Source organism: Bufo bufo, chromosome 9 (genome assembly GCF_905171765.1).
Source record: "Bufo bufo chromosome 9, aBufBuf1.1, whole genome shotgun sequence".
NCBI lineage: Eukaryota > Metazoa > Chordata > Amphibia > Anura > Bufonidae > Bufo > Bufo bufo.
Window position 1 is genome coordinate 8,754,476 of NC_053397.1, and position 23,574 is coordinate 8,778,049.

Sequence of the window (23,574 nt, forward strand, 5' to 3'; positions counted from 1 at the left end):
AATCAGAAAGTAAATTACATGGTGATTAAGCTTCATTTACATAAAAAGGAACAGTAGTGGAAATTTTTTTTACATTGTGTTCTACCCAGTACAGGGTCCAAGGGGGCGGAGCATGACACTTAGGTTCAGAGGTAATCCCTGTGTCATGCTCCACCCCCTCAGATTTCAACACCACATACAGCACAGTGTATTGTTTTTTCCTGGAGTGTTCCTTTAAGGCCTCATGCACACGACCGTTGTTTTGATCCGCATCCGAGCCGCAGTTGTTGTTTTTTTTGCGGCTTGGATGCGGATCCATTCACTTCAATGAGGCCGCAAAAGATGTTCCGTTCCGTGGTCCGCAAAAAAAATAACCTGTCCTGTTCTTGTCCGTTTTGGCTGTCCATGCTGTTCAACAAATTGCAGAACGCACACGGACACCATCAGTGTTTTGCGGATCCGCAATTTACGGACCACAAAACACACAATGGTCATATGCATGAGGCCTAAGGGCTCATGCACACGACCGTTGTTCCTTGGTTCCCGTATTGCAGCCCGCAAACAGTGGGTCTGCAATATACGAGCACTGGTCATTCGTGCCACGCATCGCGTAGTGCTCCCGTGGGTTTTCTGTCCGTGGCTCCGCACCGCAAAAAAATAGAACACGTTCTATTTTTTTTGCGGTGTGAATAGATCACGGACCCATTCAAGTTGAATGGGTCTGCATCCATCTGCGCCAGCCACACGGAAGGTGCCCAAGCATTGGGGACCACAATTTGCATGGAACAGGCGGTAGACGTTCGTGTGCATGAGCCCCAACTGTGAGTCCAGGTTCTGGAGCCAGATCTCCAGTTCTTCTGCATAGTGAAGGTGGGAGCGATATACAGGCTCCGCCCTCCGCGACACATTTAATCATTTTTCATACAGCTTAGGCCTCTTGCACACGACCGTGTTTAGTTTTTTTAGTGTTTTGCGGTCCGTTTTAAACGGATCCGATTTTTGTTTCAGTAGTGTTTCCGTTCCGCTTCCGTTGCAATTTGCTGAACGGAAGCATGGCATATACAGTAATTAGAAAAATTGGGCTGGGCATAAAATTTTCAAAAGATGTTTCCGCAAAAACGGAACAGATACGGAAGACATACAGATGCATTTCGGTATCCGTCCCGTTTTTTTTTACAGCCCCATTGACTTGAATAGAGCCACGGAACGTGATTTGCGGGCAATAATAGGACATGTTCTATCTTTGAATGGAAAAACGGAAATACAGAAACGGAATGCATACGGACATTCAATTTTTTTGCGGACCCATTGAAATGAATGGTTCCGTATATGGACCGTATATGGAACTTAAAAAAAACGGAACGGAAACGGGGGGAAAAAAAACCCATTTGCGTGCAAGAGGCCTAGGCAGGGCTTTCCGTAAAGAGACCAAGATTTACTGGCAATGCTCCATGGGAAAAGATCCCACTAGCGCCACCTTCTGGAAGTGGTTCCCCATCCCCAACCTCTATAGGCCAATGACGCCCTATTTCATAAAGCACCTCTTTACTGCAGCTCCCGAGTTACATCATGGCTTCTACTCCAGTCACATCCAGAGCTGCAATATAAACTGTAATCTCGAAGGCTGCGTAACCTCTCTCTGCAGGTTCTGAATCTGCGGCGCTGCACGGTAAGAGAATTGGACTGTAAGCAGCATCCAGGAGGCTTGTGGCTGCAGCTTGGGCTGTGGCTGGAGAAGACATCAAAACAAGTAAAGCATAAGGACTGCAAATGTATATGAATATAATGCACGCACTGACTGCGGAAGTTCTGCAAGGGTCTAATATATCTTGTGTTTTAGTTCCTTGCTTTTATCAAACTCTCTGCTTGCTTTTGGTGAACAGAAACTTTTTTTTTTTATCATTTTCATCCAAAAGCAGAAAAACTATCCTGACCTAGCGATATTTACAGCTGAGGGGCTGCTGGTGGGAATTCACACGTGGCAGGTTTGAAATCCAGTCCCGTCACAGACATGTCTGCAAGAAAGCTGCCAGGTGTGAATCCGCTCTTCAGTCCATCTGGACTGATACACTGTATGTTTCCTGCACCGACACACTGTAACAATCTATCAGGACCAGAGAGAGATTGGTGCTGCTGACGTGTTTAGGTCACAGAGGATTGTCCAGACTAGATACAATTGTAACAAACCTTCAGCTGTGACAAGTATTAAGTCTCTATAGGGTGTCAGCCTCTGCATCTAAAAAACGATGTTTCCATTCATTGTCAGCAAGCATTGCCACGTTTATCGGTTATTCTATTTTGAACAATTGTGGACAATGGTTGCTATTGCTGCTGTGTATGTCCCTTTAAGGGTGCGGACATCTGTCCTTCAGCAGTTCCTCCTGATGCTGTAGAGGATGTGGATGCTCCGTCTTACACATTGGGTTAATAAAAGGCGCAGCGAGGATCCCCCCCCCCCCTCCGCGCGACATCATTAATCATCAGACTTTACTCTCTCAGCCAAATTGTGTAATTAGACAAACGAGGTCTCAATGGTGAAATTTCGCAGCAGTTTATTAGTCCTAAACTGAACGTGAATTGTGGAAGTCTCCAGACGCGGGTTGTGCAGGACGTCGGGGGTCTCGTCTTCTCCTCGCGGCGGGAGGAATGTGTTGCCTGGAAACTGCTTTAAAAACGGTATTAAGAAGAATATTTACACAATAAAGAGACGTGAGGAGAAGGCGAGCGCTCAGCACACAACCCAAGCTGTCTGCAGCCAACCAGTCCGGGGAAGGGGGTGGGAGACCCGAAAACGGATGTAACATTGGGTTTGGGGGCTGCAGAGCTAATCCTGAGCAGAGATGAGCGGATTTCAGGTTATGAAACCCATTCACGCTTCGTTTACTGGTAAAAGGTGAATTCCGTTACCACGGACCATAACGCAATTCCATGACGGAGGCATTCCATTATTCATTCCGTCATAATAGAAGTCTATGGTCTGCAAAACGGATCCATCCCGTTTCCGTTATGCAAGGGAGTCCTCTCTGAGGAACATGTTGTCTTCTGCTCCAGTCGCATCCAGAGCTGCATTACAATTTACTTATCCTGTACTGTTCCTGAGTAAGGCCCCCTGCACTGAACGCGTGCGCCCCGTGGTCGTGCTGCAGCCCACAAAATGCGTGCCGCAATGCACGAACACAGTCCGTGGGGCAGCTGCAGCGGATTGCGGACCCATTCACTTTAATGGGTCCGCGATCCGGCCGTTTCCGCAAAAAGATAGGACCTGTTCTATCTTTTTGCGGAACGGAAGTACGGGACAAAACCCCACTGAAGCACTCGGTAGTGTTCCCGTAGGCCAGGAAGAGCATGCGTTGGTGTGTAGGAGGCCTTAGATGTTATCTGATCTTACACTCCAGTCACATCCAGAGCTGAATTATAATCTGCATACAGTACAGGACACGTCTTGTCTTATATGTATTATAATTCTAATCTTCCACAATGGTGATTATCGGTATAATGATGGTGGTTGTAGTAAAAGATGCAATGATGATAGTAAGAGGGGCGTAATAATGGTGGTGCTAATAGTGGAGATGATAGGGATTGTGGTAATGGTGAAAATGGTGGCTATGATGATGGTGTTAGTAGTAGTGATGATGGTGTTAGTAGTAGGAGTGATGATGGTGTTAGTAGTAGTGATGATGGTGTTAGTAGTAGTGATGATGGTGTTAGTAGTAGTGATGATGGTGTTAGTAGTAGGAGTGATGATGGTGTTAGTAGTAGTGATGATGGTGTTAGTAGTAGTGATGATGGTGTTAGTAGTAGTGATGATGGTGTTAGTAGTAGTGATGATGGTGTTAGTAGTAGGAGTGATGATGGTGTTAGTAGTAGTGATGATGGTGTTAGTAGTAGTGATGATGGTGTTAGTAGTGGTGATGATGGTGTTAGTAGTGGTGATGATGGTGTTAGTAGTAGTGATGATGGTGTTAGTAGTAGTGATGATGGTGTTAGTAGTAGTGATGATGGTGTTAGTAGGAGTGATGATGGTGTTAGTAGTAGTGATGATGGTGTTAGTAGTAGTGATGATGGTGTTAGTAGTAGTGATGATGGTGTTAGTAGTAGGAGTGGTGATAGTTGTGATGATGGTGTTAGTAGTAGTGATGATGGTGTTAGTAGTAGTGATGATGGTGTTAGTAGTAGTGATGATGGTGTTAGTAGTAGGAGTGGTGATAGTTGTGATGATGGTGTTAGTAGTAGTGATGATGGTGTTAGTAGTAGTGATGATGGTGTTAGTAGTAGTGATGATGGTGTTAGTAGTAGTGATGATGGTGTTAGTAGTAGTGATGATGGTGTTAGTAGTAGTGATGATGGTGTTAGTAGTAGGAGTAGTGATAGTTGCGATGATGGTGGTGATTCCTGCCTCCTCGTCTTCCCGGATACCGGCGGTATTTTTAGCTGCAGGGGATTGGCGCCGCTATTAGCCACATTAGGAACGCAATTAAAATGAAAACAAATAACGAGCGGCGTAATTACCCTTGAAGCTGCAGACAGAACAAGAACATTCATCCCTCACATCTCTGCTGGAAACCGCAATGTGCGCGGCCCATGGAGGAAATACGCAAAATCCACGCCGTGCACACTTACTGATCCGATATCACCCGGCGCCAACACAGCGACACCCATCTGAACCCTCTACATCACCACAGTGCCAACACTACAGCTCCGACAACGCACTGCAGCATCCTCTCCACAAGCAGCCGTCCAAAAGGGGACAGCAAGTTGAGATGAGCCCCTGCAGAATTCTGAGTGCAGCTCTGGAGGTCACTGCCATATTAAACACAAAAAAGTGACAGCGGTTTTATCACACTTTGGGCTCATTCAGACGACCGTATATGTTTAGCGGTCCAAAAATTGTGGATCCGCAAAACACAGATACCGGCCATGTGGGTTCCGTATTTCGCGCAAGGGAACGGCCAGCCCTATCATAGAAATGCCTATTCTTGTCCACAATTGCGGGGCTACGGAATGAAGTATGGATGCCGACCGCACAGTGTTCTGTCTGCATTTTTTGCGGCCCCATTGAAATGAATGGGTCTACATCCGCTCTGCAATTGCGGACACTAATATGCAGTCGTCTGAATAAGCCTTTCATCTGTGGTGTAGGACGGCAGGTCGCGTCAGCCATATCTGTGGCACATTTACACAGGGAATGAGCCGTCCTCAGCTTGTGGAAAGGGGCCCTAAAGAAACAAATTACATAGTCAGCTCTGCTACTTCTGTTTATCTCAGAAGGGCTGCATACATTACAGCGAATCCCCGAGGACACGTTTCCCGTATACACTTCATTCTCTGACAATAAGATATTACAAGGCCTGGGCCGCTGATATCGGAGGTGACAGCTTGCAGCAGGGCAGATAACGCAGCTCCATGGACAGGTGTCTTATCTCTGAATGATGTATCTGTCACTGGATGGGATTTCTTATCCAGTCCTGGAGGCGGAGCCGCACCGTACCATGTGACTGCGCTAATACAATGCATAGCAGCAAATAAAACCTGCAACATTGTAACAGCCGCCGGGCCCTTGTACATGTATTACATTGTAACAGCCGCTGGGCCCTTGTACATGTATTACATTGTAACAGCCGCCGGGTCCTTGTACATGTATTACATTGTAACAGCCGCCGGGTCCTTGTACATGTATTACATTGTAACAGCCGCTTGGTCCTTGTACATGTATTACATTGTAACAGCCGCCGGGTCCTTGTACATGTATTACATTGTAACAGCCGCCGGGTCCTTGTACATGTATTACATTGTAACAGCCGCCGGGTCCTTGTACATGTATTACATTGTAACAGCCGCCGGGTCCTTGTACATGTATTACATTGTAACAGCCGCTGGGCCCTTGTACATGTATTACATTGTAACAGCCGCTGGGCCCTTGTACATGTATTACATTGTAACAGCCGCCGGGTCCTTGTACATGTATTACATTGTAACAGCCGCCGGGTCCTTGTACATGTATTACATTGTAACAGCCGCCGGGTCCTTGTACATGTATTACATTGTAACAGCCGCCGGGCCCTTGTACATGTATTACATTGTAACAGCCGCTGGGCCCTTGTACATGTATTACATTGTAACAGCCGCCGGGTCCTTGTACATGTATTACATTGTATATGAAATTGAAGGCGGCGACACAATGGGCAGCTGTCCACAGACATTTACATGTAAAAGTGCAATATTTTCCAAATAATCCCCCAACTATCATTGTATCAGTGTAAGGGGCGCTGTCAGGTGAGTGCAACGTTGTACAATTTGTAAATCCTATTTTCACCAGTTATCGGCAGCAGAAATGGCGACTGCATACGATAAGCCGGATCCCTCAGCCTTTCTTGCAGTTCTGGATGCAGCAATCGTATTAAATGCGAGAAATGGCGACAATTTTATAACAATAAACGATCTGAGTATAAAAGCAGCACTATTGATCGAGGTCCTCGGATTCTGCGCAGGAATCGTTCCCCTTCCATTAGGAGAAATTACCGCGGGCCGCCCGGCAGCTGAGACGCCTCATTAGATTCTTGGAACAGTCTTGTGCTGATGACCCTTTTCAGTGATCTGCTACTACAACCCTCATCATACTCCTTCCCATGGCTGTTGGATTTCCCTCGATACATTACTCAGGCCTCGTTCACACGTGGCCATTGGTTTGTAATGTGTTTGTTTACATTAGTGCGTCAGTGGAAGAATCATCCGCGTTCTGCCAGTGATTTTTCGCAGACATTTGGTAGGAGATGTTCTGGAAATTCATTTTTTCAGGCTAGCAGTGTCCGTGGAATACGGATGACACATGGAGAGCAAAATACGGACACATGGACCAAACATGGATCCTTCACGGATGGAATACTGATGGGTTTTCCACGGAAATGTGAATGAGGCCTTATGCCAGTTTCAGATGAGTGAGGGTGGAGCGATTCCCCGGTCTGATCTCCGCTCCTGCGACAGAACCTCATGGCATTATGATTTAAAACGCTGCGCTAACTCTTTGCGGTGCGGTGCAAATTCTTTGCATGAGGCCTAACATTGCAGCTCTGCTCATTCTGCACGGCCGCTATGTGTTCGCCGTCAGCAGGAAGAGAAGATCATAAACTACGAGCAACTAAACCCAGTGCGAGAAGCAGAAGATCAGCAGATACTGAGGGGGAGGAGCCGTCACAAGGGGAGGGGTCTTAATAAGGAGGAGGGGCTTGTATGTAACAGGACTGACAAGTCCAAGTTCTTAAAGGGCAAGAGACAGGAAATAAAACTCCTGGAGTCATCTAGATGATAGCCAATATGGCTGCCGTCACATATTCCACGGGAGCGGACACTCAGCTTTCCCAGACTCCTGAGGAGGTGGAAGGTGGATCGCTGCATAACCCAGCAGATTTACCATCTCCAGTGCTCAGAGGGTTAATCCTGGGCTGGATCGATGGCGCTTTGCATGGTCCAGCAGTGATGTGCTGCTGGCACAGATGAAGATGGGGGCTACGTGCTGACACTGCAGAGCCGCGGCCGCAGGACGGATTGTGCTGCGCAGACACTGGAGCCGCCGACTCTGCTGCGCTATAAACGTTTTATATGCACTTCGCAGAGAGGAGAGCGTTGTGTGGGGTCAGTGCGGGTTCGCCGAGCTCCGGGCACATTACATTACTGCAGAACGCTACCTGCTGTGAGACGCAATCTACCCTGCAGAGCACAACAGGCAGTCGCCTAAATAGCAATTCCCCATCACAGCGATATCCCCTAAGTCGCTGTCTACCCGACCTGAACCGGATGATGGTATTCACCTTCCCTGAAAATGGAGAGGTCAAGGTTTGGTTTACGGTCCTATTAACTCTTAAGTATTGGAAGTGACAACTGTAACAAACTCTCAGCTGTGATAAAACCACTAGACCTGTACGGGCGTTCAGCGTCTGGACGCAAACAAGCCTATTACTAGCGCAGGGGCGGACTGGGAACTTACGGTGGCCCTGGGAAAAAAAAACTAAAAGTGGCCCCATGTTGTAGGCGGATCCGGACTGACAGAAGGCGGGGCAACAGAGGTAGGCGGGGCCAGCAATATCATAGCGCTGCACAGAATACCGCCCCAGAAAAACCAAATACCACAAAAATACAGCCGCTCACTTCGCAGTATTCAACTGAATCCCTGTCCTGAGGATGAGAATACAGTTGAGGTCAGGAGGCCACGTGCGGATGCCGTCCAGTGCCACAAATGCCTGATACTCCTACGTTAATTAATGCTGAGAGCATCAGATCGTTATGTACCCAGAGGAGGGTCTGGGCTGCCCCCGCGCATCGGCCCACCGGGAAATCTCCCTGTAGTCGTCCTTATGTGCCAGTAGCCCCCCTTATCATGTTCCAGTAGCCCCCCTTATCATGTTCCAGTAGCCCCCCTTATCATGTGCCAGTAGCCCCCCTTATGTGCCTATAGTCATCATCATGTGCCAGTAGCCCCCTTATGTGCCAGTAGCCCCCTTATCATGTGCCAATAGCGCCCCCATGTGCCAGTAGCCCCCCTTATGTGCCAGTAGTCGTCCTTATCATGTGCCAGTAGCCCCCTTATCATGTGCCAATAGCGCCCCCATGTGCCAGCAGCCCCCATCATGTGCCAGTAGCCCCCCTTATGTGCCAGTAGTCATCCTTATGTGCCAGTAGCCGCCCCTTATCATGTGCCAATAGCCCCCCTTATGTGCCAGTAGCCCCCTTTATGTGCCAGTAGCCCCCCATCATGTGCCAGTAGCCCCCCTTATGTGCCAGTAGTCGGCCTTATGTGCCAGTAGTCCCCCCCCCCATCATGATCCAGTATTGTACCTATATAAAAAAAAAAAAAAAAAAACACATACTTACCTCCAGCGATGCGATGCAGCCTCTTCCGGCCTGTGTCCCTCGCTATACGACTCAGGCGGCGCGATGACGTCATCGCGCCGCCAGCACCGGCCTCTGATAGGCTGCCGGCCTAGTGCTGGCAGCCTATCACAGGAACAGGAGGGGACACACCTCTCCCTCCCCTGCCGTAGCATAGTCATCTGTATCGCCGTCCTGAGGACGGCGATACAGATGACTATGGAGATGAACGCTTCCACAATGGAAGCGCTCATCTCCTACTGTGCCCTGCCGCCGGCAGCCCCCACTTGTCACCAGGGCCGCGCCCTTGCGGCACTCAGGCCTGCCGGCCTAACGGGAAGTTTCCTGTTATCCCGGCAGGCCAGTCTGGCCCTGAAAGTAGGTGAGAGGAGCAATGGCGTAGCGTGGATTACCAGCACCCGGGGCAAGCCATGTATTGTGCCCCCCCCAACCTGTGGACACGCCCCTTTTTACAGATAATGTAGCAGTCCTATGTAACACCACAGATAACACAGTGATAACTCTCTGAGTATTATTTACATTGTAAGAAACCAAACAAAGTGTTAAGATCTGTTACGTATTAAGGCCGATTAATTGGCCTGCATTTGTGGGAGGGGTGCCCTGCCCTATATCTAGGACGCACCTTTCTCCAGAGGGGACGGATGGCAGCAGTGTTCCTGTTACAGCCGGCGGCGTCAGCATCTCCTAGGCGGCAGAGCGTCACTTCCGGTCGGCGCTTTCTCCTGCAGTCCGGCGTCCTGTTCCTCCTCGTGCGGCTGCCTCAGCGCAGTGTCGGCTCCTTAGTCCGGTCGGTGGGGTCGGTCCCTCTAAGGTATGAGAGGGACATCCCCACACCGGAACGGCAGTCTGGCAGCACGCCCCGCTCCCACGTGACTTGCACGCAGGTAGCAGGAGTCAGCGGGACTCCGTTCGTATATTTGCTGGGGCTACTCGCATTCGGCTCTATCTTTCTGCATTGGGGGAGGCTTGTAAGGGAGTAAGGACGGGGGGAGGGGGGGAATGTCAATGAGAAGGCTAGTCTTTGAGGGCGGAGTTTCCATCTGCCTGATTAATCACAGCCTAGCTGTTTTTAACTTTTCTGTCAAGATGAATTTTGTATATTCACCATGACTGCTATATGGGGGGCAAAGTCTGGCACGGGCCGCCGTGCTGTCAGTTAGGTAGGGGGTTAATGCCATACAGCGTGATGGTGATGAGTTGTTGGGGGTAGTACCCCCAGTAACAGGCGCCCCTAGACGTAGGCCAGCAGGGGCACGCCAGACCCTTCACATTGTATGGCATTTCATTGTTCTGTTTCAGATGGGCAGGTTTCTCGTTTGCCTGTCTTCATACACTTGTCGCAATTTGCTTGCTACATAGATAGCTGTGTTTTATTTTTTGGCATAGGCACGTCAGCCGTTCAGCCAACTCTGTGAGAACCCCGGCAATCTGACAATCGTGTCTCGTCACCCAGCTTCGGGCCACCTGAACGCAGGCGCAAGCATTGTTAAAAAAAAAAAAAAAAAAACTTATTCTGCTTAATTCATGCGAACAGGTCTATTTCCACGGTTGGTTCCTTGTGTTCTTCTCATATCAGCATCGTGTCCTGTTTCCGGTAAGGTCCTCCTTCTTTGGCTCCAATTGTTTCACTGTCACGTCTCCTCTTTCTCCGTACCTCAGCTGTCAGGTGGTCACCAGGGTCGGTTACCTTTACATGACGGTTTCTGCAGTGGCGGTGGTGGTGTCTAGGCACGGGTGGTAGTCAAATTGTTGCTAAACAGTGGTAGTGACGGTCCGTCTTTTGCTTGCTTTACAGTCACAGAGAGCATGTCAGCTAGGTTGCCGGGAGACAAGTTGGTTAGGGTCCGCGCAGCCATTCACAGTTTCGTCACTGGTAGGGTCACCACCAAGGTGGAACTGCAGTCGTTGTTAGGCATGTAAATTTTGCGATGCGCGTCATTCCTCAGGGTAGGTTTTCGTAGCCAGATTGTTACCACTCCCACTGTCATAGCCATCATCCAGCCATGTCTCAGTTATTCCCACTGTCATAGCCATCATCCAGCCATGTCTCAGTTATTCCCACTGTCATAGCTATCATCCAGCCGTGTCTCAGTTATTCCCACTGTCATAGCTATCATCCAGCCGTGTCTCAGTTATTCCCACTGTCATAGCTATCATCCAGCCGTGTCTCAGTTACTCCCACTGTCATAGCCATCATCCAGCCATGTCTCAGTTATTCCCACTGTCATAGCTATCATCCAGCCGTGTCTCAGTTATTCCCACTGTCATAGCTATCATCCAGCCATGTCTCAGTTATTCCCACTGTCATAGCTATCATCCAGCCATGTCTCAGTTATTCCCACTGTCATAGCTATCATCCAGCCATGTCTCAGTTATTCCCACTGTCATAGCTATCATCCAGCCATGTCTCAGTTATTCCCACTGTCATAGCTATCATCCAGCCATGTCTCAGTTATTCCCACTGTCATAGCTATCATCCAGCCATGTCTCAGTTATTCCCACTGTCATAGCTATCATCCAGCCATGTCTCAGTTATTCCCACTGTCATAGCTATCATCCAGCCATGTCTCAGTTATTCCCACTGTCATAGCTATCATCCAGCCATGTCTCAGTTATTCCCACTGTCATAGCTATCATCCAGCCATGTCTCAGTCATTCCCTGTCAGGATAGTCCAGTGTTCCTGGACAGTCAAGCGCAAGCGGATTTGAGCATGTGCGACCACTTCTTGAGTCATGGGAATGGCGTGTCCATGTTTGTCCCGGCGGTCTCCCACAACTCCCCCGTCATATTCTCCAACAGCGGGGTCAGCACTGGTTTCGCTGCTATTTTTGGCCCCCATTGGCTGAATGGGGCGTGGCCGGAGGAGTTTTGTGAGGCCACGGGAATTTCCAGTCAACGGAGGCTAGGGACCTGTATCCCGTGGTGGCAGCAGCGCATGTTTAGGGTAACCATTGGACAGGCTGTACTGTGGTCTAAATGACCAAGACCTCCCAGTCAGGTCCCCCTACCCAGGTCAAATTCTTCCCCCACGTCTCACAAATGGGGTCCGGTCCACGTCCTGCAGGGATTGTCAGGGGCACTGGCCGGTCGCGGCACTAACACCCCACTGTTACCCTTCGGGACAGCAGCGTTGTCCACCTCCCAGTTCATAGCGCATGCGCGTATACTGGCGGTCAATCTAGGTTTTGACCCCCTCACGGTGTCAGGGCATTCGTTCAGGATTGGGGCAGCCTCGGCCGCTTCAGGAATCAGGTGCCAGCACACATTATCCGTAAGTTGGGCCGGTGGCGCTCGTCTTGTTACAGCCGTTATGTTCCGAACCCCGTTAGTGAGATTTCTTGTGCCTTTCAGAATTTGGCGTTGTAATACGTCAATGAACACGCTTTGTATTTTCATGCTGGGTTTTTGGCCTCTTTCAGGTGTACTCTCGACGGAAGCGGTTATGGCACAACTCAAGCCGCTAGTTCTGTTGGGGCGTACATAAGGGGGTAGGTTCTTTCACACATAGCCCCGACCACAAGTATTAAGGCCGATTAATTGGCCTGCATTTGTGGGAGGGGCGCCCTGCCCTATATCTAGGACGCACCTTTCTCCAGAGGGGACGGACGGCAGCAGTGTTCCCCTCCCAGCCCGCCCTTTTCCTTTCACTCTCCTACAGGGTATGCCCTCTTTCAGGTGTACTCTCGACGGAAGCGGTTATGGCACAACTCAAGCCGCTAGTTCTGTTGGGGCGTACATTAGGGGGTAGGTTCTTTCACACATAGCCCCGACCACAAAAAAGTATTTGTCAATCAAAATTTACAGTTACCATCCAACCAACTACAACACAGAGCAGGTCACTGCAGGCTGTGCTGATCTTTGCTGCCATCTACTGGCGATTTAGCAGTATTACAGGGGAAAGCCCTCCTGAGATTACAATGTAGCGTTATAAGAGGAGCGGCCGATATCAGTCACATATGATGTAATGTCTCTGGAGGTTATATCAGCGCTGGAGCGTTATAAGAGGAGCGGCTGATATCAGTCACATGTGATGTAATGTCTCTGGAGGTTATATCAGTACTGGAGCGTTATAAGAGGAGCGGCTGATATCAGTCACATGTGATGTAATGTCTCTGGAGGTTATATCAGTACTGGAGCGTTATAAGAGGAGCGGCTGATATCAGTCACATGTGATGTAATGTCTCTGGAGGTTATATCAGCGCTGGAGCGTTATAAGAGGAGCGGCTGATATCAGTCACATATGATGTAATGTCTGGAGGTTATATCAGTACTGGAGCGTTATAAGAGGAGCGGCTGATATCAGTCACATATGATGTAATGTCTCTGGAGGTGATATCAGGGCTGGAGCGTTATAAGAGGAGCGGCCGATATCAGTCACATATGATGTAATGTCTCTGGAGGTTATATCAGCGCTGGAGCGTTATAAGAGGAGCGGCTGATATCAGTCACATGTGATGTAATGTCTCTGGAGGTTATATCAGCGCTGGAGCGTTATAAGAGGAGCGGCTGATATCAGTCACATATGATGTAATGTCTGGAGGTTATATCAGCGCTGGAGCGTTATAAGAGGAGCGGCTGATATCAGTCACATATGATGTAATGTCTGGAGGTTATATCAGTACTGGAGCGTTATAAGAGGAGCGGCTGATATCAGTCACATATGATGTAATGTCTGGAGGTTATATCAGAACTGGAGCGTTATAAGAGGAGCGGCTGATATCAGTCACATAGGATGTAATGTCTCTGGAGGTTATATCAGCGCTGGAGCGTTATAAGAGGAGCGGCTGATATCAGTCACATATGATGTAATGTCTGGAGGTTATATCAGTACTGGAGCGTTATAAGAGGAGCGGCTGATATCAGTCACATATGATGTAATGTCTCTGGAGGTGATATCAGGGCTGGAGCGTTATAAGAGGAGCGGCCGATATCAGTCACATATGATGTAATGTCTCTGGAGGTTATATCAGCGCTGGAGCGTTATAAGAGGAGCGGCTGATATCAGTCACATATGATGTAATGTCTCTGGAGGTTATATCAGCGCTGGAGCGTTATAAGAGGAGCGGCTGATATCAGTCACATATGATGTAATGTCTGGAGGTTATATCAGAACTGGAGCGTTATAAGAGGAGCGGCTGATATCAGTCACATATGATGTAATGTCTGGAGGTTATATCAGTACTGGAGCGTTATAAGAGAAGCGGCTGATATCAGTCACATATGATGTAATGTCTCCGGAGGTTATATCAGTACTGGAGCGTTATAAGAGGAGCGGCTGATATCAGTCACATAGGATGTAATGTCTCTGGAGGTTATATCAGTGCTGGAGCGTTATAAGAGGAGCGGCCGATATCAGTCACATATGATGTAATGTCTCTGGAGGTTATATCAGTGCTGGAGCGTTATAAGAGGAGCGGCTGATATCAGTCACATATGATGTAATGTCTCTGGAGGTTATATCAGCGCTGGAGCGTTATAAGAGGAGCGGCTGATATCAGTCACATATGATGTAATGTCTCTGGAGGTTATATCAGCGCTGGAGCGTTATAAGAGGAGCGGCTGATATCAGTCACATATGATGTAATGTCTGGAGGTTATATCAGTGCTGGAGCGTTATAAGAGGAGCGGCCGATATCAGTCACATATGATGTAATGTCTCTGGAGGTTATATCAGCGCTGGAGCGTTATAAGAGGAGCGGCTGATATCAGTCACATATGATGTAATGTCTCTGGAGGTTATATCAGCGCTGGAGCGTTATAAGAGGAGCGGCTGATATCAGTCACATATGATGTAATGTCTCTGGAGGTTATATCAGAACTGGAGCGTTATAAGAGGAGCGGCTGATATCAGTCACATATGATGTAATGTCTCTGGAGGTTATATCAGGACTGGAGCGTTATAAGAGGAGCGGCTGATATCAGTCACATGGATTGTATTCTCCTGTCCTATAGTCGCTCTCCCCCAGTCTCCGGATGTTGTGATTCTATCACTTTTCTGTTGTTTTTATTTTTCTACTTTCACTTCTACAAAATGTATTAGTAAATCTACTGCTGCTGTTGATGGATCTGCTCCTCAGTATTCGGTGTCTTGTGGTAACTCTCATCGGTTCAGAGACATCTGATGCAAACAACAGAAATGACCGAGCGTCATAATAATATCCAATAGATCCCCCAGCAGACACGGCCTGCTCGCTGATGGTTTAGTAGCAGATTCATAGTCTACAATAGTAATGAGCTGAACCAGCAAACAATGATTAGGACTCCTGGCTCCAGGGTGGTTGCACTTTAACTTTCCGTGTCCCGGCCGCTCCCGGGCAGTTCATAGATCGCAGTTGGGTTATTTTTGGGTTATTTTTGATGAAGTGATGAATAATCCACATTACGGAGGATGAGGAGATTACACCGGCGGATGTTACGAGCAGCGAGGCCTCGGATTTACAGCCCCCGGAGGTGCGCAGCAGTTCTGGACCACAGTTATTTTTAGGCAGCGCGGCGTTTACTGGAAGAATTGTGAAACTCAGCAGAAAATCCACAAAATCCACAGATCAGTGGAAGAAGGTGGAGGAGAGCTGCGGACCCATCACCCCCAAGAGGCTCTCGCCACGGGCTCCATACACTGACACGTCAGATACCACGGATCTACTGGGTCCACAGGCTTGATGGTCGCATTGCTAAAGATGAAGGCACATTAATCATGGTGGTTACAGTCTCTTAAAGGTCATGTCAGGCCTCCTGCTTCTCCACAGAGGGGCCATCTCGTAGGCTTATTGCACACGAACGTGTGCGCCCCCTGGCCGTATTGCGGACCACATTTGTAGATCTGCAATACACGGGCACCGTTCCGTGTGCATTCCTCATCACGGATGCGGACCCACGGATCGAACATGTCCTATCTTTTTGCGGAATGGCCCGTTTTTTTGCATTCCGTATACAGTCCGTATACGGAACCATTAGTTTCAATGGTTCCGCAAAAAAAACGGAATGTACTCCATATGCATTCCATTTCCGTATTACCGTTCCATAGAAAGATAGAACATGTCCTATTATTGCCCGCAAATCACGTTCTGTAGCTCCATTCAAGTCAATAGGTCCGCAAAAAAAAAAACGGAACACAAACGGAAATGCATCCGTATGTCTTCCGTATCCGTTCCATTTTTGCGGAACCATCTATTGAAAATGTTATGCCCAGACCAATTTTTTCTATGTAATTACTGTATACTGTATATGCCATATGGAAAAACGGAACGGAAAACCAGACCATAAACGAAAACACAACGGAAACAAAAAACGGAACAATGGATTCGTGAAAAACGTCGTGTGAAAGAGGCCTTAATGGCACAGTACTTTAATGGGGTTATCCGACCCCTTAAATGCCCCCTCCGTATACCCGGGCCCCTCACACACAATGTACTTACCTCGCTCCCCGACTCCCACGTTGCTTCTCTCCATGCGCGGATGAAAAGATCCAGCATCGGGATCGGGGGGGGAGCAGTCAATAGCAGGCGGCAACGGAGACGAGCCTCCCGAGCATCGTGGGTGACACTAGGGAGGCTCGTCCCCTTCACCGACGCAGGATGTTTTCAGACGTGCAAGGGGAGAAGCAGCGGCGGCCGTGCGGGGACCGGGAGGGACACAGGAGCCGGGGAGCAAGGTAAGTACAATCTGTGTGAGGGCACGGGAATATGGGGGGGCATTTCAGGGGTCGTATATAGTCCATATGTATGATGCATACGTTCCAAGGAGGACCTCCCTGATCCAGGGGCAATGTTCGGCCTCTGCGCCTCAGGCGTCCTAGCTCGCGGCGTACTCTCTCCTTGTAGGTATCATTACTCCTCCAGCTGCTTAGTGTTCCCAGGGTCTGACACGTGGACCAGGGCGTCGCCTCTTCTTCCCGGGGACCCAGCTCTCACCGGGCGCTTTGGCGCGCAGGGAGTCCTCCTCTCCTCCCATGCTCGTCGCTGCTGGAGCTGGTCTCACCTGTAGGGATGGAGACTCAGTGGGGCATTTACTAAGGGACTTGTGACTATTTTAGGCGTCAAATAGGCGCAAGTTCCCTTTTTTAACTGGCCGTGCAACAATATTTTGGTGCAGTGCCTGTTTTACGCCCTGTCTGCCAGATGGGCAGGGGCCGTGCCGGGGCCAAGACTCCAGCAAATGTACAAATTTTTTCGCTAGGCACACGGATTGCTACAGACGCCTCGTCATAAATTAGACAAATCTTACAGCAGCACACGGGGGGGGGAACTGAGACCGGCGTAAAAAGCTGGTCTTAGTATATGTGCCCCGATGTCCTCCTGGCCGCCTTTGCTGACTGTGTTCAGGCTGACTCTGCCTCCTCCTGCATGCACTGTTCTGCTTCCACCTGCTGCAGACCTTCTTCGGTGCTTGCCCCAACCTGGGGGGTGAATGCACATCATAAGGTGGCTCACAAATCTGATGCTCCATGAGTGGGTGACGTACTAGCCGCTTCACCTGCTCATCACACCAAGGGGGTCGACACCTGTCCTGCTCCGCTCCTGGCATTGAGCTGAGCAGACCCCCATCGGTGGTGCAGCAGCAGCCCCATCTAGTGGCTGGACCCTGCTACTACATTTGGGGCTGGGAGCCCTTACCTTAAAAGGGGCCACTCTGTCCAGCCTCACTTTCATAATCTGGTCCCGGCCTTGCAGCAGAGACCCTCCTTTTACACTTTGCAGTTGACATTGTCCAGCGCGGGGCCCCAACTGAAACAAACAAGTATTTTATACCCAGCCCAATTTTTTCTATGTAATTACTGTATACTGCATATGCCATACGGAAAAACGGAACGGAAGAACAGAACTGAACCGGAAACAATACTGAAACAAAAAACGGAAAAACGGATCCGTTAAAAACGGCCCGCAAAACACTGAAAAAGCCATATGGTCGTGTGCATGAGCTTAAGGGCTCATGCACACGACCTTATGCCCTCCGAGACATACGGTCCGTGAGCAGGTCATATGTCCCAGAGCGGCATACATCGTGCGCACAGCATCATAGGTTAGGGCTCGCTTGTGCTGTGGACCACAAATTGCGGTCTGCAATTCACGGGCACCTTCTGTGGGGCAGGCGCATGGGGATCGCAGACCCATTCACTTGAATGGGTCCGCGATCCTTCCGTTCTGCAAAAAGATAGAGCATGTTCTATCTTTTTGCGGAGCGGAAGCACGGAACAGAACCCCAGAAAGCACTCCGTAGTGCTTCCGTTCCGCATCTCCGGATTTGCGGACCCATTGAAATGAATGGGTCCGCATCCATGATGCGGAGTAGCCACGGAACTGTACCCGTGTATTGCAGATCCACAAATGCAGTCCGAAATACGTAAATGATGCTGTGCGCATCGGGCCGCCTGCTATTGTCCTGCACTCATAAGATAAGGCTCCATTCACACGTCCGTAGCCATACACCCGGCCGGCACCCCCATAGAACTGCCTATGTCTTGCGGACAAGAATAGGGCATGTTCTATTTTTTCCGGATCAGCGGACCGGAATATCGGCGGCGCGCTCCGGAAATGCGGATGCGGACAGCACTCTGTGTGCTGTCCGCATCCAATCCTGCCCCATAGAGAATGCATGGGTCCGCACCCGTTCCGGATAATTGTGGAACGGGTGCAGACTTGTTGTAAAATCAGCCTCTGCTGAAACACTCTGTGTTGCTGTGGCCCTGCTAATTCCAATATGTCACTCTCCTCCAAATACCATGATATTCTAGGAATCTTACTGACATAGAGGGACTTCTGCCCTGCGTGTAGCCTTCACTCCTTCCTGTATGTTTCGGTTTTTGCTTTGTTTGTTACTTTCCCCCCCAATAACATTGGGAAGTAGGCACGAGACAAGATGCTGGGACTTGTAGTCCTTCCCCGGCCACATTGTATCAGCCGCAGATCACAGAGGTGTCATTCCCTTTGCTCCCGGCAGAGGGCGCCAGACGGCCGCCGGAAGCCGCTCAGAGCTGCAGGGAGCCGCCTGGCGGAGGTCGGTCCCGGCCGTGTGAGGCGCCATGGAGCCCCGGGACGTGTGCGGGGGAGAGGAGGCCCTGCCGGTGCCGGTGTGCGGGGCATGGGAGCGGCTGGAGGCCTTTCAGGTGAGAGGGACTGGAGGATGCTGGGAACTGTAGTCCTCACACCTGCAAGTGCTTCATTGAAAGCCAATCACAGCGCTGGTGCACCGTGACGTCATCACCTCCGACTACGAGACTCCTGGTGCCGCTTATTACACTCAGGGCCCGAAATGAAAAAAAGAAATAAATAAAATTGTGCGAGCTATAGAGCCCCCCCCCCCAATAATACCAGCTATAGAGCCCCCCCCCCCCAATAATACCAGCTATAGAGCCCCCCCCCCAATAATACCAGCTATAGAGCCCCCCCCCCCAATAATACCAGCTATAGAGCCCCCCCCCCCAATAATACCAGCTATAGAGCCCCCCCCCAATAATACCAGCTATAGAGCCCCCCCCCCAATAATACCAGCTATAGAGCCCCCCCCCCAATAATACCAGCTATAGAGCCCCTCCCCCAATAATACCAGCTATAGAGCCCCCCCAATAATACCAGCTATAGAGCCCCTCCCCCAATAATACCAGCTATAGAGCCCCCCCCAATAATACCAGCTATAGAGCCCCCCCAATAATACCAGCTATAGAGCCCCCCAATAATACCAGCTATAGAGCCCCCCCCCCAATAATACCAGCTATAGAGCCCCCCCCAATAATACCAGCTATAGAGCCCCCCCCAATAATACCAGCTATAGAGCCCCCCCAATAATACCAGCTATAGAGCCCCCCCAATAATACCAGCTATAGAGCCCCCCCAAATAATACCAGCTACAGAGCCCCCCCCAATAATACCAGCTTTAGAGCCCCCCCCCCCAATAATACCAGCTATAGACCCCCCCCCCCCAATAATACCAGCTATAGAGCCCCCCCCCCCAATAATACCAGCTATAGAGCCCCCCCCCCAATAATACCAGCTATAGAGCCCCCCCCCCAATAATACCAGCTATAGAGCCCCCCCCCCCAATAATACCAGCTATAGAGCCCCCCCCCAATAATACCAGCTATAGAGCCCCTCCCCCAATAATACCAGCTATAGAGCCCCCCCCCCAATAATACCAGCTATAGAGCCCCTCCCCCAATAATACCAGCTATAGAGCCCCCCCAATAATACCAGCTATAGAGCCCCTCCCCCAATAATACCAGCTATAGAGCCCCCCCCAATAATACCAGCTATAGAGCCCCCCCAATAATACCAGCTATAGAGCCCCCCAATAATACCAGCTATAGAGCCCCCCCCCCAATAATACCAGCTATAGAGCCCCCCCCAATAATACCAGCTATAGAGCCCCCCCCAATAATACCAGCTATAGAGCCCCCCCAATAATACCAGCTATAGAGCCCCCCCAATAATACCAGCTATAGAGCCCCCCCAAATAATACCAGCTACAGAGCCCCCCCCAATAATACCAGCTTTAGAGCCCCCCCCCCCAATAATACCAGCTCCAGAGCCCGCCCCCAATATTACCAGCTATAGAGCCCCCCCAATAATACCAGCTATAGAGCCCCACTAATAATACCAGCTAAGCTACAGAGCCCCCACAATACCAGCTATAGAGCCCCCCAATAATACCAGCTATAGAGCCCCCCCAATAATACCAGCTATAGAGCCCCCAATAATACCAGCTATAGAGCCCCCCCAAATAATACCAGCTACAGAGCCCCCCCAATAATACCAGCTATAGAGCCCCCCCAATAATACCAGCTTTAGAGCCCCCCCCAATAATACCAGCTATAGAGCCCCACTAATAATACCAGCTAAGCTACAGAGCCCCCACAATACCAGCTATAGAGCCCCCCAATAATACCAGCTACAGTGCCCCCCAGAATAATACCAGCTATAGAGCCCCCCCAATAATACCAGGTATAGAGCCCCCCCAAAATTACCAGCTATAGAGCCCCCCCAAAACAATACCAGCTACAGAGCCCCCCAGAATAATACCAGCTACAGAGCCCCCCAGTGACGTCATCACCTCCGACTACGAGACTCCTGGTGCCACTTATTACACTCAGGGCCCGAAATGAAAAAAAGAAAGAAATAAAATTGTGCGAGCTATAGAGCCCCCCCCCCCCCCCCCAATAATACCAGCTATAGAGCCCCCCCCATAATACCAGCTATAGAGCCCCCCCAATAATACCAGCTTTAGAGCCCCCACCCCAATAATACCAGCTATAGAGCCCCCCAATAATACCAGCTATAGAGCCCCCCTCCCCACAATAATACCAGCTATAGAGACCCCCAACAATAAAACCAGCTATAGAGACCCCCAATAATACCAGCTATAGAGCCCCCCCCCATAATACCAGCTATAGAGCCCCCTAATAATACCAGTTACAGATCTTCCCAATAATACCAGCTATAGAGCCCCCCAGAATAATACCAGCTATAGAGCCCCCCACAATAATACCAGCTATAGAGACCCCCCCACATCTGTGCACCCATAGCTCCCGGCACCAGTGCAAGCCATAGAGCCCCCTACAGGAGTGGGAGCCATGGTTCTTCCCATAATGTTGTCACTTTCTATCATTTCCTTCAGTGATACCTCCCCCCCCCCCCCCCCCATTATCGCATTGTGTGACTACGGCTCATGAGCGCCACCAGTGGCAGTCATCACATTATGTGGCTCCTCCCGCTGCGCTGGGTGTTAGCTGTAATACATCCGGGTGACTCACGACCACTGAACGCAGCGGCGCTGTCTGCGGAGAAGTGATAATTACCAGGTCTGATGGGAGTGATGATACATGTAATCCTCCGTAGGTCCTGGCAGCCCTATTACAGGTACGGGGGAGGGGTGCCCGGGGGGGGGGGGGGGGCAGGACCCCGCTTCCATACAGTGTGACGCCTGTGGGCGGATAGACAATTAAACCATTGTCTTACAGTGCAGACTCTTATGAGCTAAATACAACATCAGCAACAGTCTCCCTCACGATCTGATAGTTTGCTACAATGTATCAGTCTACAGCTCAGGCTTTACCTCACAGAGGACTGGATACAACTGTAGCAAAACCTCCACTGTGGTAAGTGTTTGGCCAGGATGGGTTTTCAGCCACTGGGCTGTTCTCATTCGTTGGCAGCAAGCAGAGATCTTAAACTGGTTAATGAGAGATATAAAAGGGGCGGAGCCATGACAACTTCTGGGTGTGCGGTAATGGTGGCGATCGGTGACGTCTCATATCTCGCTTCTTTCTTTTTCACACAGTACACGGCTGAGCTCGTTGCTGGTCCCGGCGCAGAGTTGGACCCAAGTGAAGTCACCGTCCACGGCTGTGAGTGCCAGGGGCCACACTGCTCGCCGGGGGCCTGTGCCTGCCTGCCACACGGGGAGACTTACCTCCACCGCCGGTTACACAGCGGCCAGAAGCCCATCCTGGAATGTAACGTCTTGTGTCGCTGCGCCGAGTCCTGCCACAACCGAGAAACGCAGCAAGGACTGCAGTTCCAGCTCCAGGTGCGTCAGGTGCCCAGGAAGGGTTGGGGTCTTCTCACCCAAGAGAACATACCCAGTGGGCGCTTTGTTTGCGAGTACGCGGGCGAGGTCCTGGGTCCGGAAGAAGCGAGTCGCAGGATACGGGCGCAGGACCCCGAAGCCAATAACTACATCATCGCAGTACGGGAGCACCTTCACAGCGGGCACCTCCTGGAGACGTTCGTGGACCCCACCTACATAGGCAATATAGGAAGGTTTCTGAATCATTCATGCCAGCCTAACCTAGTGATGGTGCCAGTCCGTACCCACTCCATGGTGCCCAGGCTGGCGTTATTTGCTGCCCGGGATATACAGGCCGGGGAGGAGTTATGCTACGATTACTCAGGAATGGCTTTTAATTTTACCCCCAACAGCGAGATGAGAAGTGGGCACAGCCCAGGCAAGGAAAGGGGCAGAAGCCAGCGCAAGAAGTGTCTGTGTGGCACTGCCCCCTGTTCTGGGTACCTGCCCTTTGATGCCACGCTCTATAAAACAGAGACAGAAACGGCCCCTGATCAGACTCATCTGGTGCCCACTGGGCCGACCTAAGCCACGTCTGCCAGCCACGCATCTGAAATATCTGTGTTTGGGGGCAACTCCAGATACAACCCAATGTCTGAAGGATTCTGCTCGTATGCAATCATATAACAATCCAGGGGTTTATTCATCTCCTCTGCCAGGCGGGTAACCCCCATTCATGTCAATGCACCACCATCTAGTTCCAGGTGGGGCCCCCAGCAGTTGGGCCCCTGATGATCAGAGAAGTCAGGCAATGTGCAAGCATCGGCTTCAGCGAGTAAAGAGGCTCCTGAGAACGTGGCGGCCACAAAGGATTTACTGAAATTAAAAATAAAATAAAAATGTTACAAATTTGTAGCAGAAAAAGTAACAAAAGCTGTTAAAAAAAAAAGTAAATATTTGATGTTTCTTTTTTGTAATCTGTACTGTTTCCACATATTGCGACGGATCTTAATAATGTTGGGGGGGGGGTTGGATAAATCCTTGCACCCCTCCCCCAGCACACAGGCGTCACACTCTCTATAGGCTCCTGTCGCGCAGTGAACGTCTCTTCCTCGCGTCTTTGTTCCCGTATACAATGGGCAGATCCTGCAGCTGCATCTCGTCATCGATGCTGCTTATTATAGCCCAGGAGGCGGGAACATTTCCACCCCAGA

The 23,574-nt window shown here is 50.1% G+C and overlaps 1 protein-coding gene across 1 annotated transcript; it reads left to right on the plus strand.

Moving 5' to 3' along the window:
* The first annotated feature begins 18,820 nt into the window (after positions 1-18,820).
* Positions 18,821-23,475, plus strand: LOC120979118 (histone-lysine N-methyltransferase SETMAR). The gene is made up of 2 exons (XM_040407662.1): positions 18,821-18,965; positions 22,133-23,475. Exons 1-2 carry the CDS (start codon positions 18,882-18,884, stop codon positions 22,946-22,948), a joined length of 900 nt encoding a protein of 299 aa, XP_040263596.1. The 5' UTR covers positions 18,821-18,881; the 3' UTR covers positions 22,949-23,475.
* Positions 23,476-23,574: the final 99 nt, after the last annotated feature.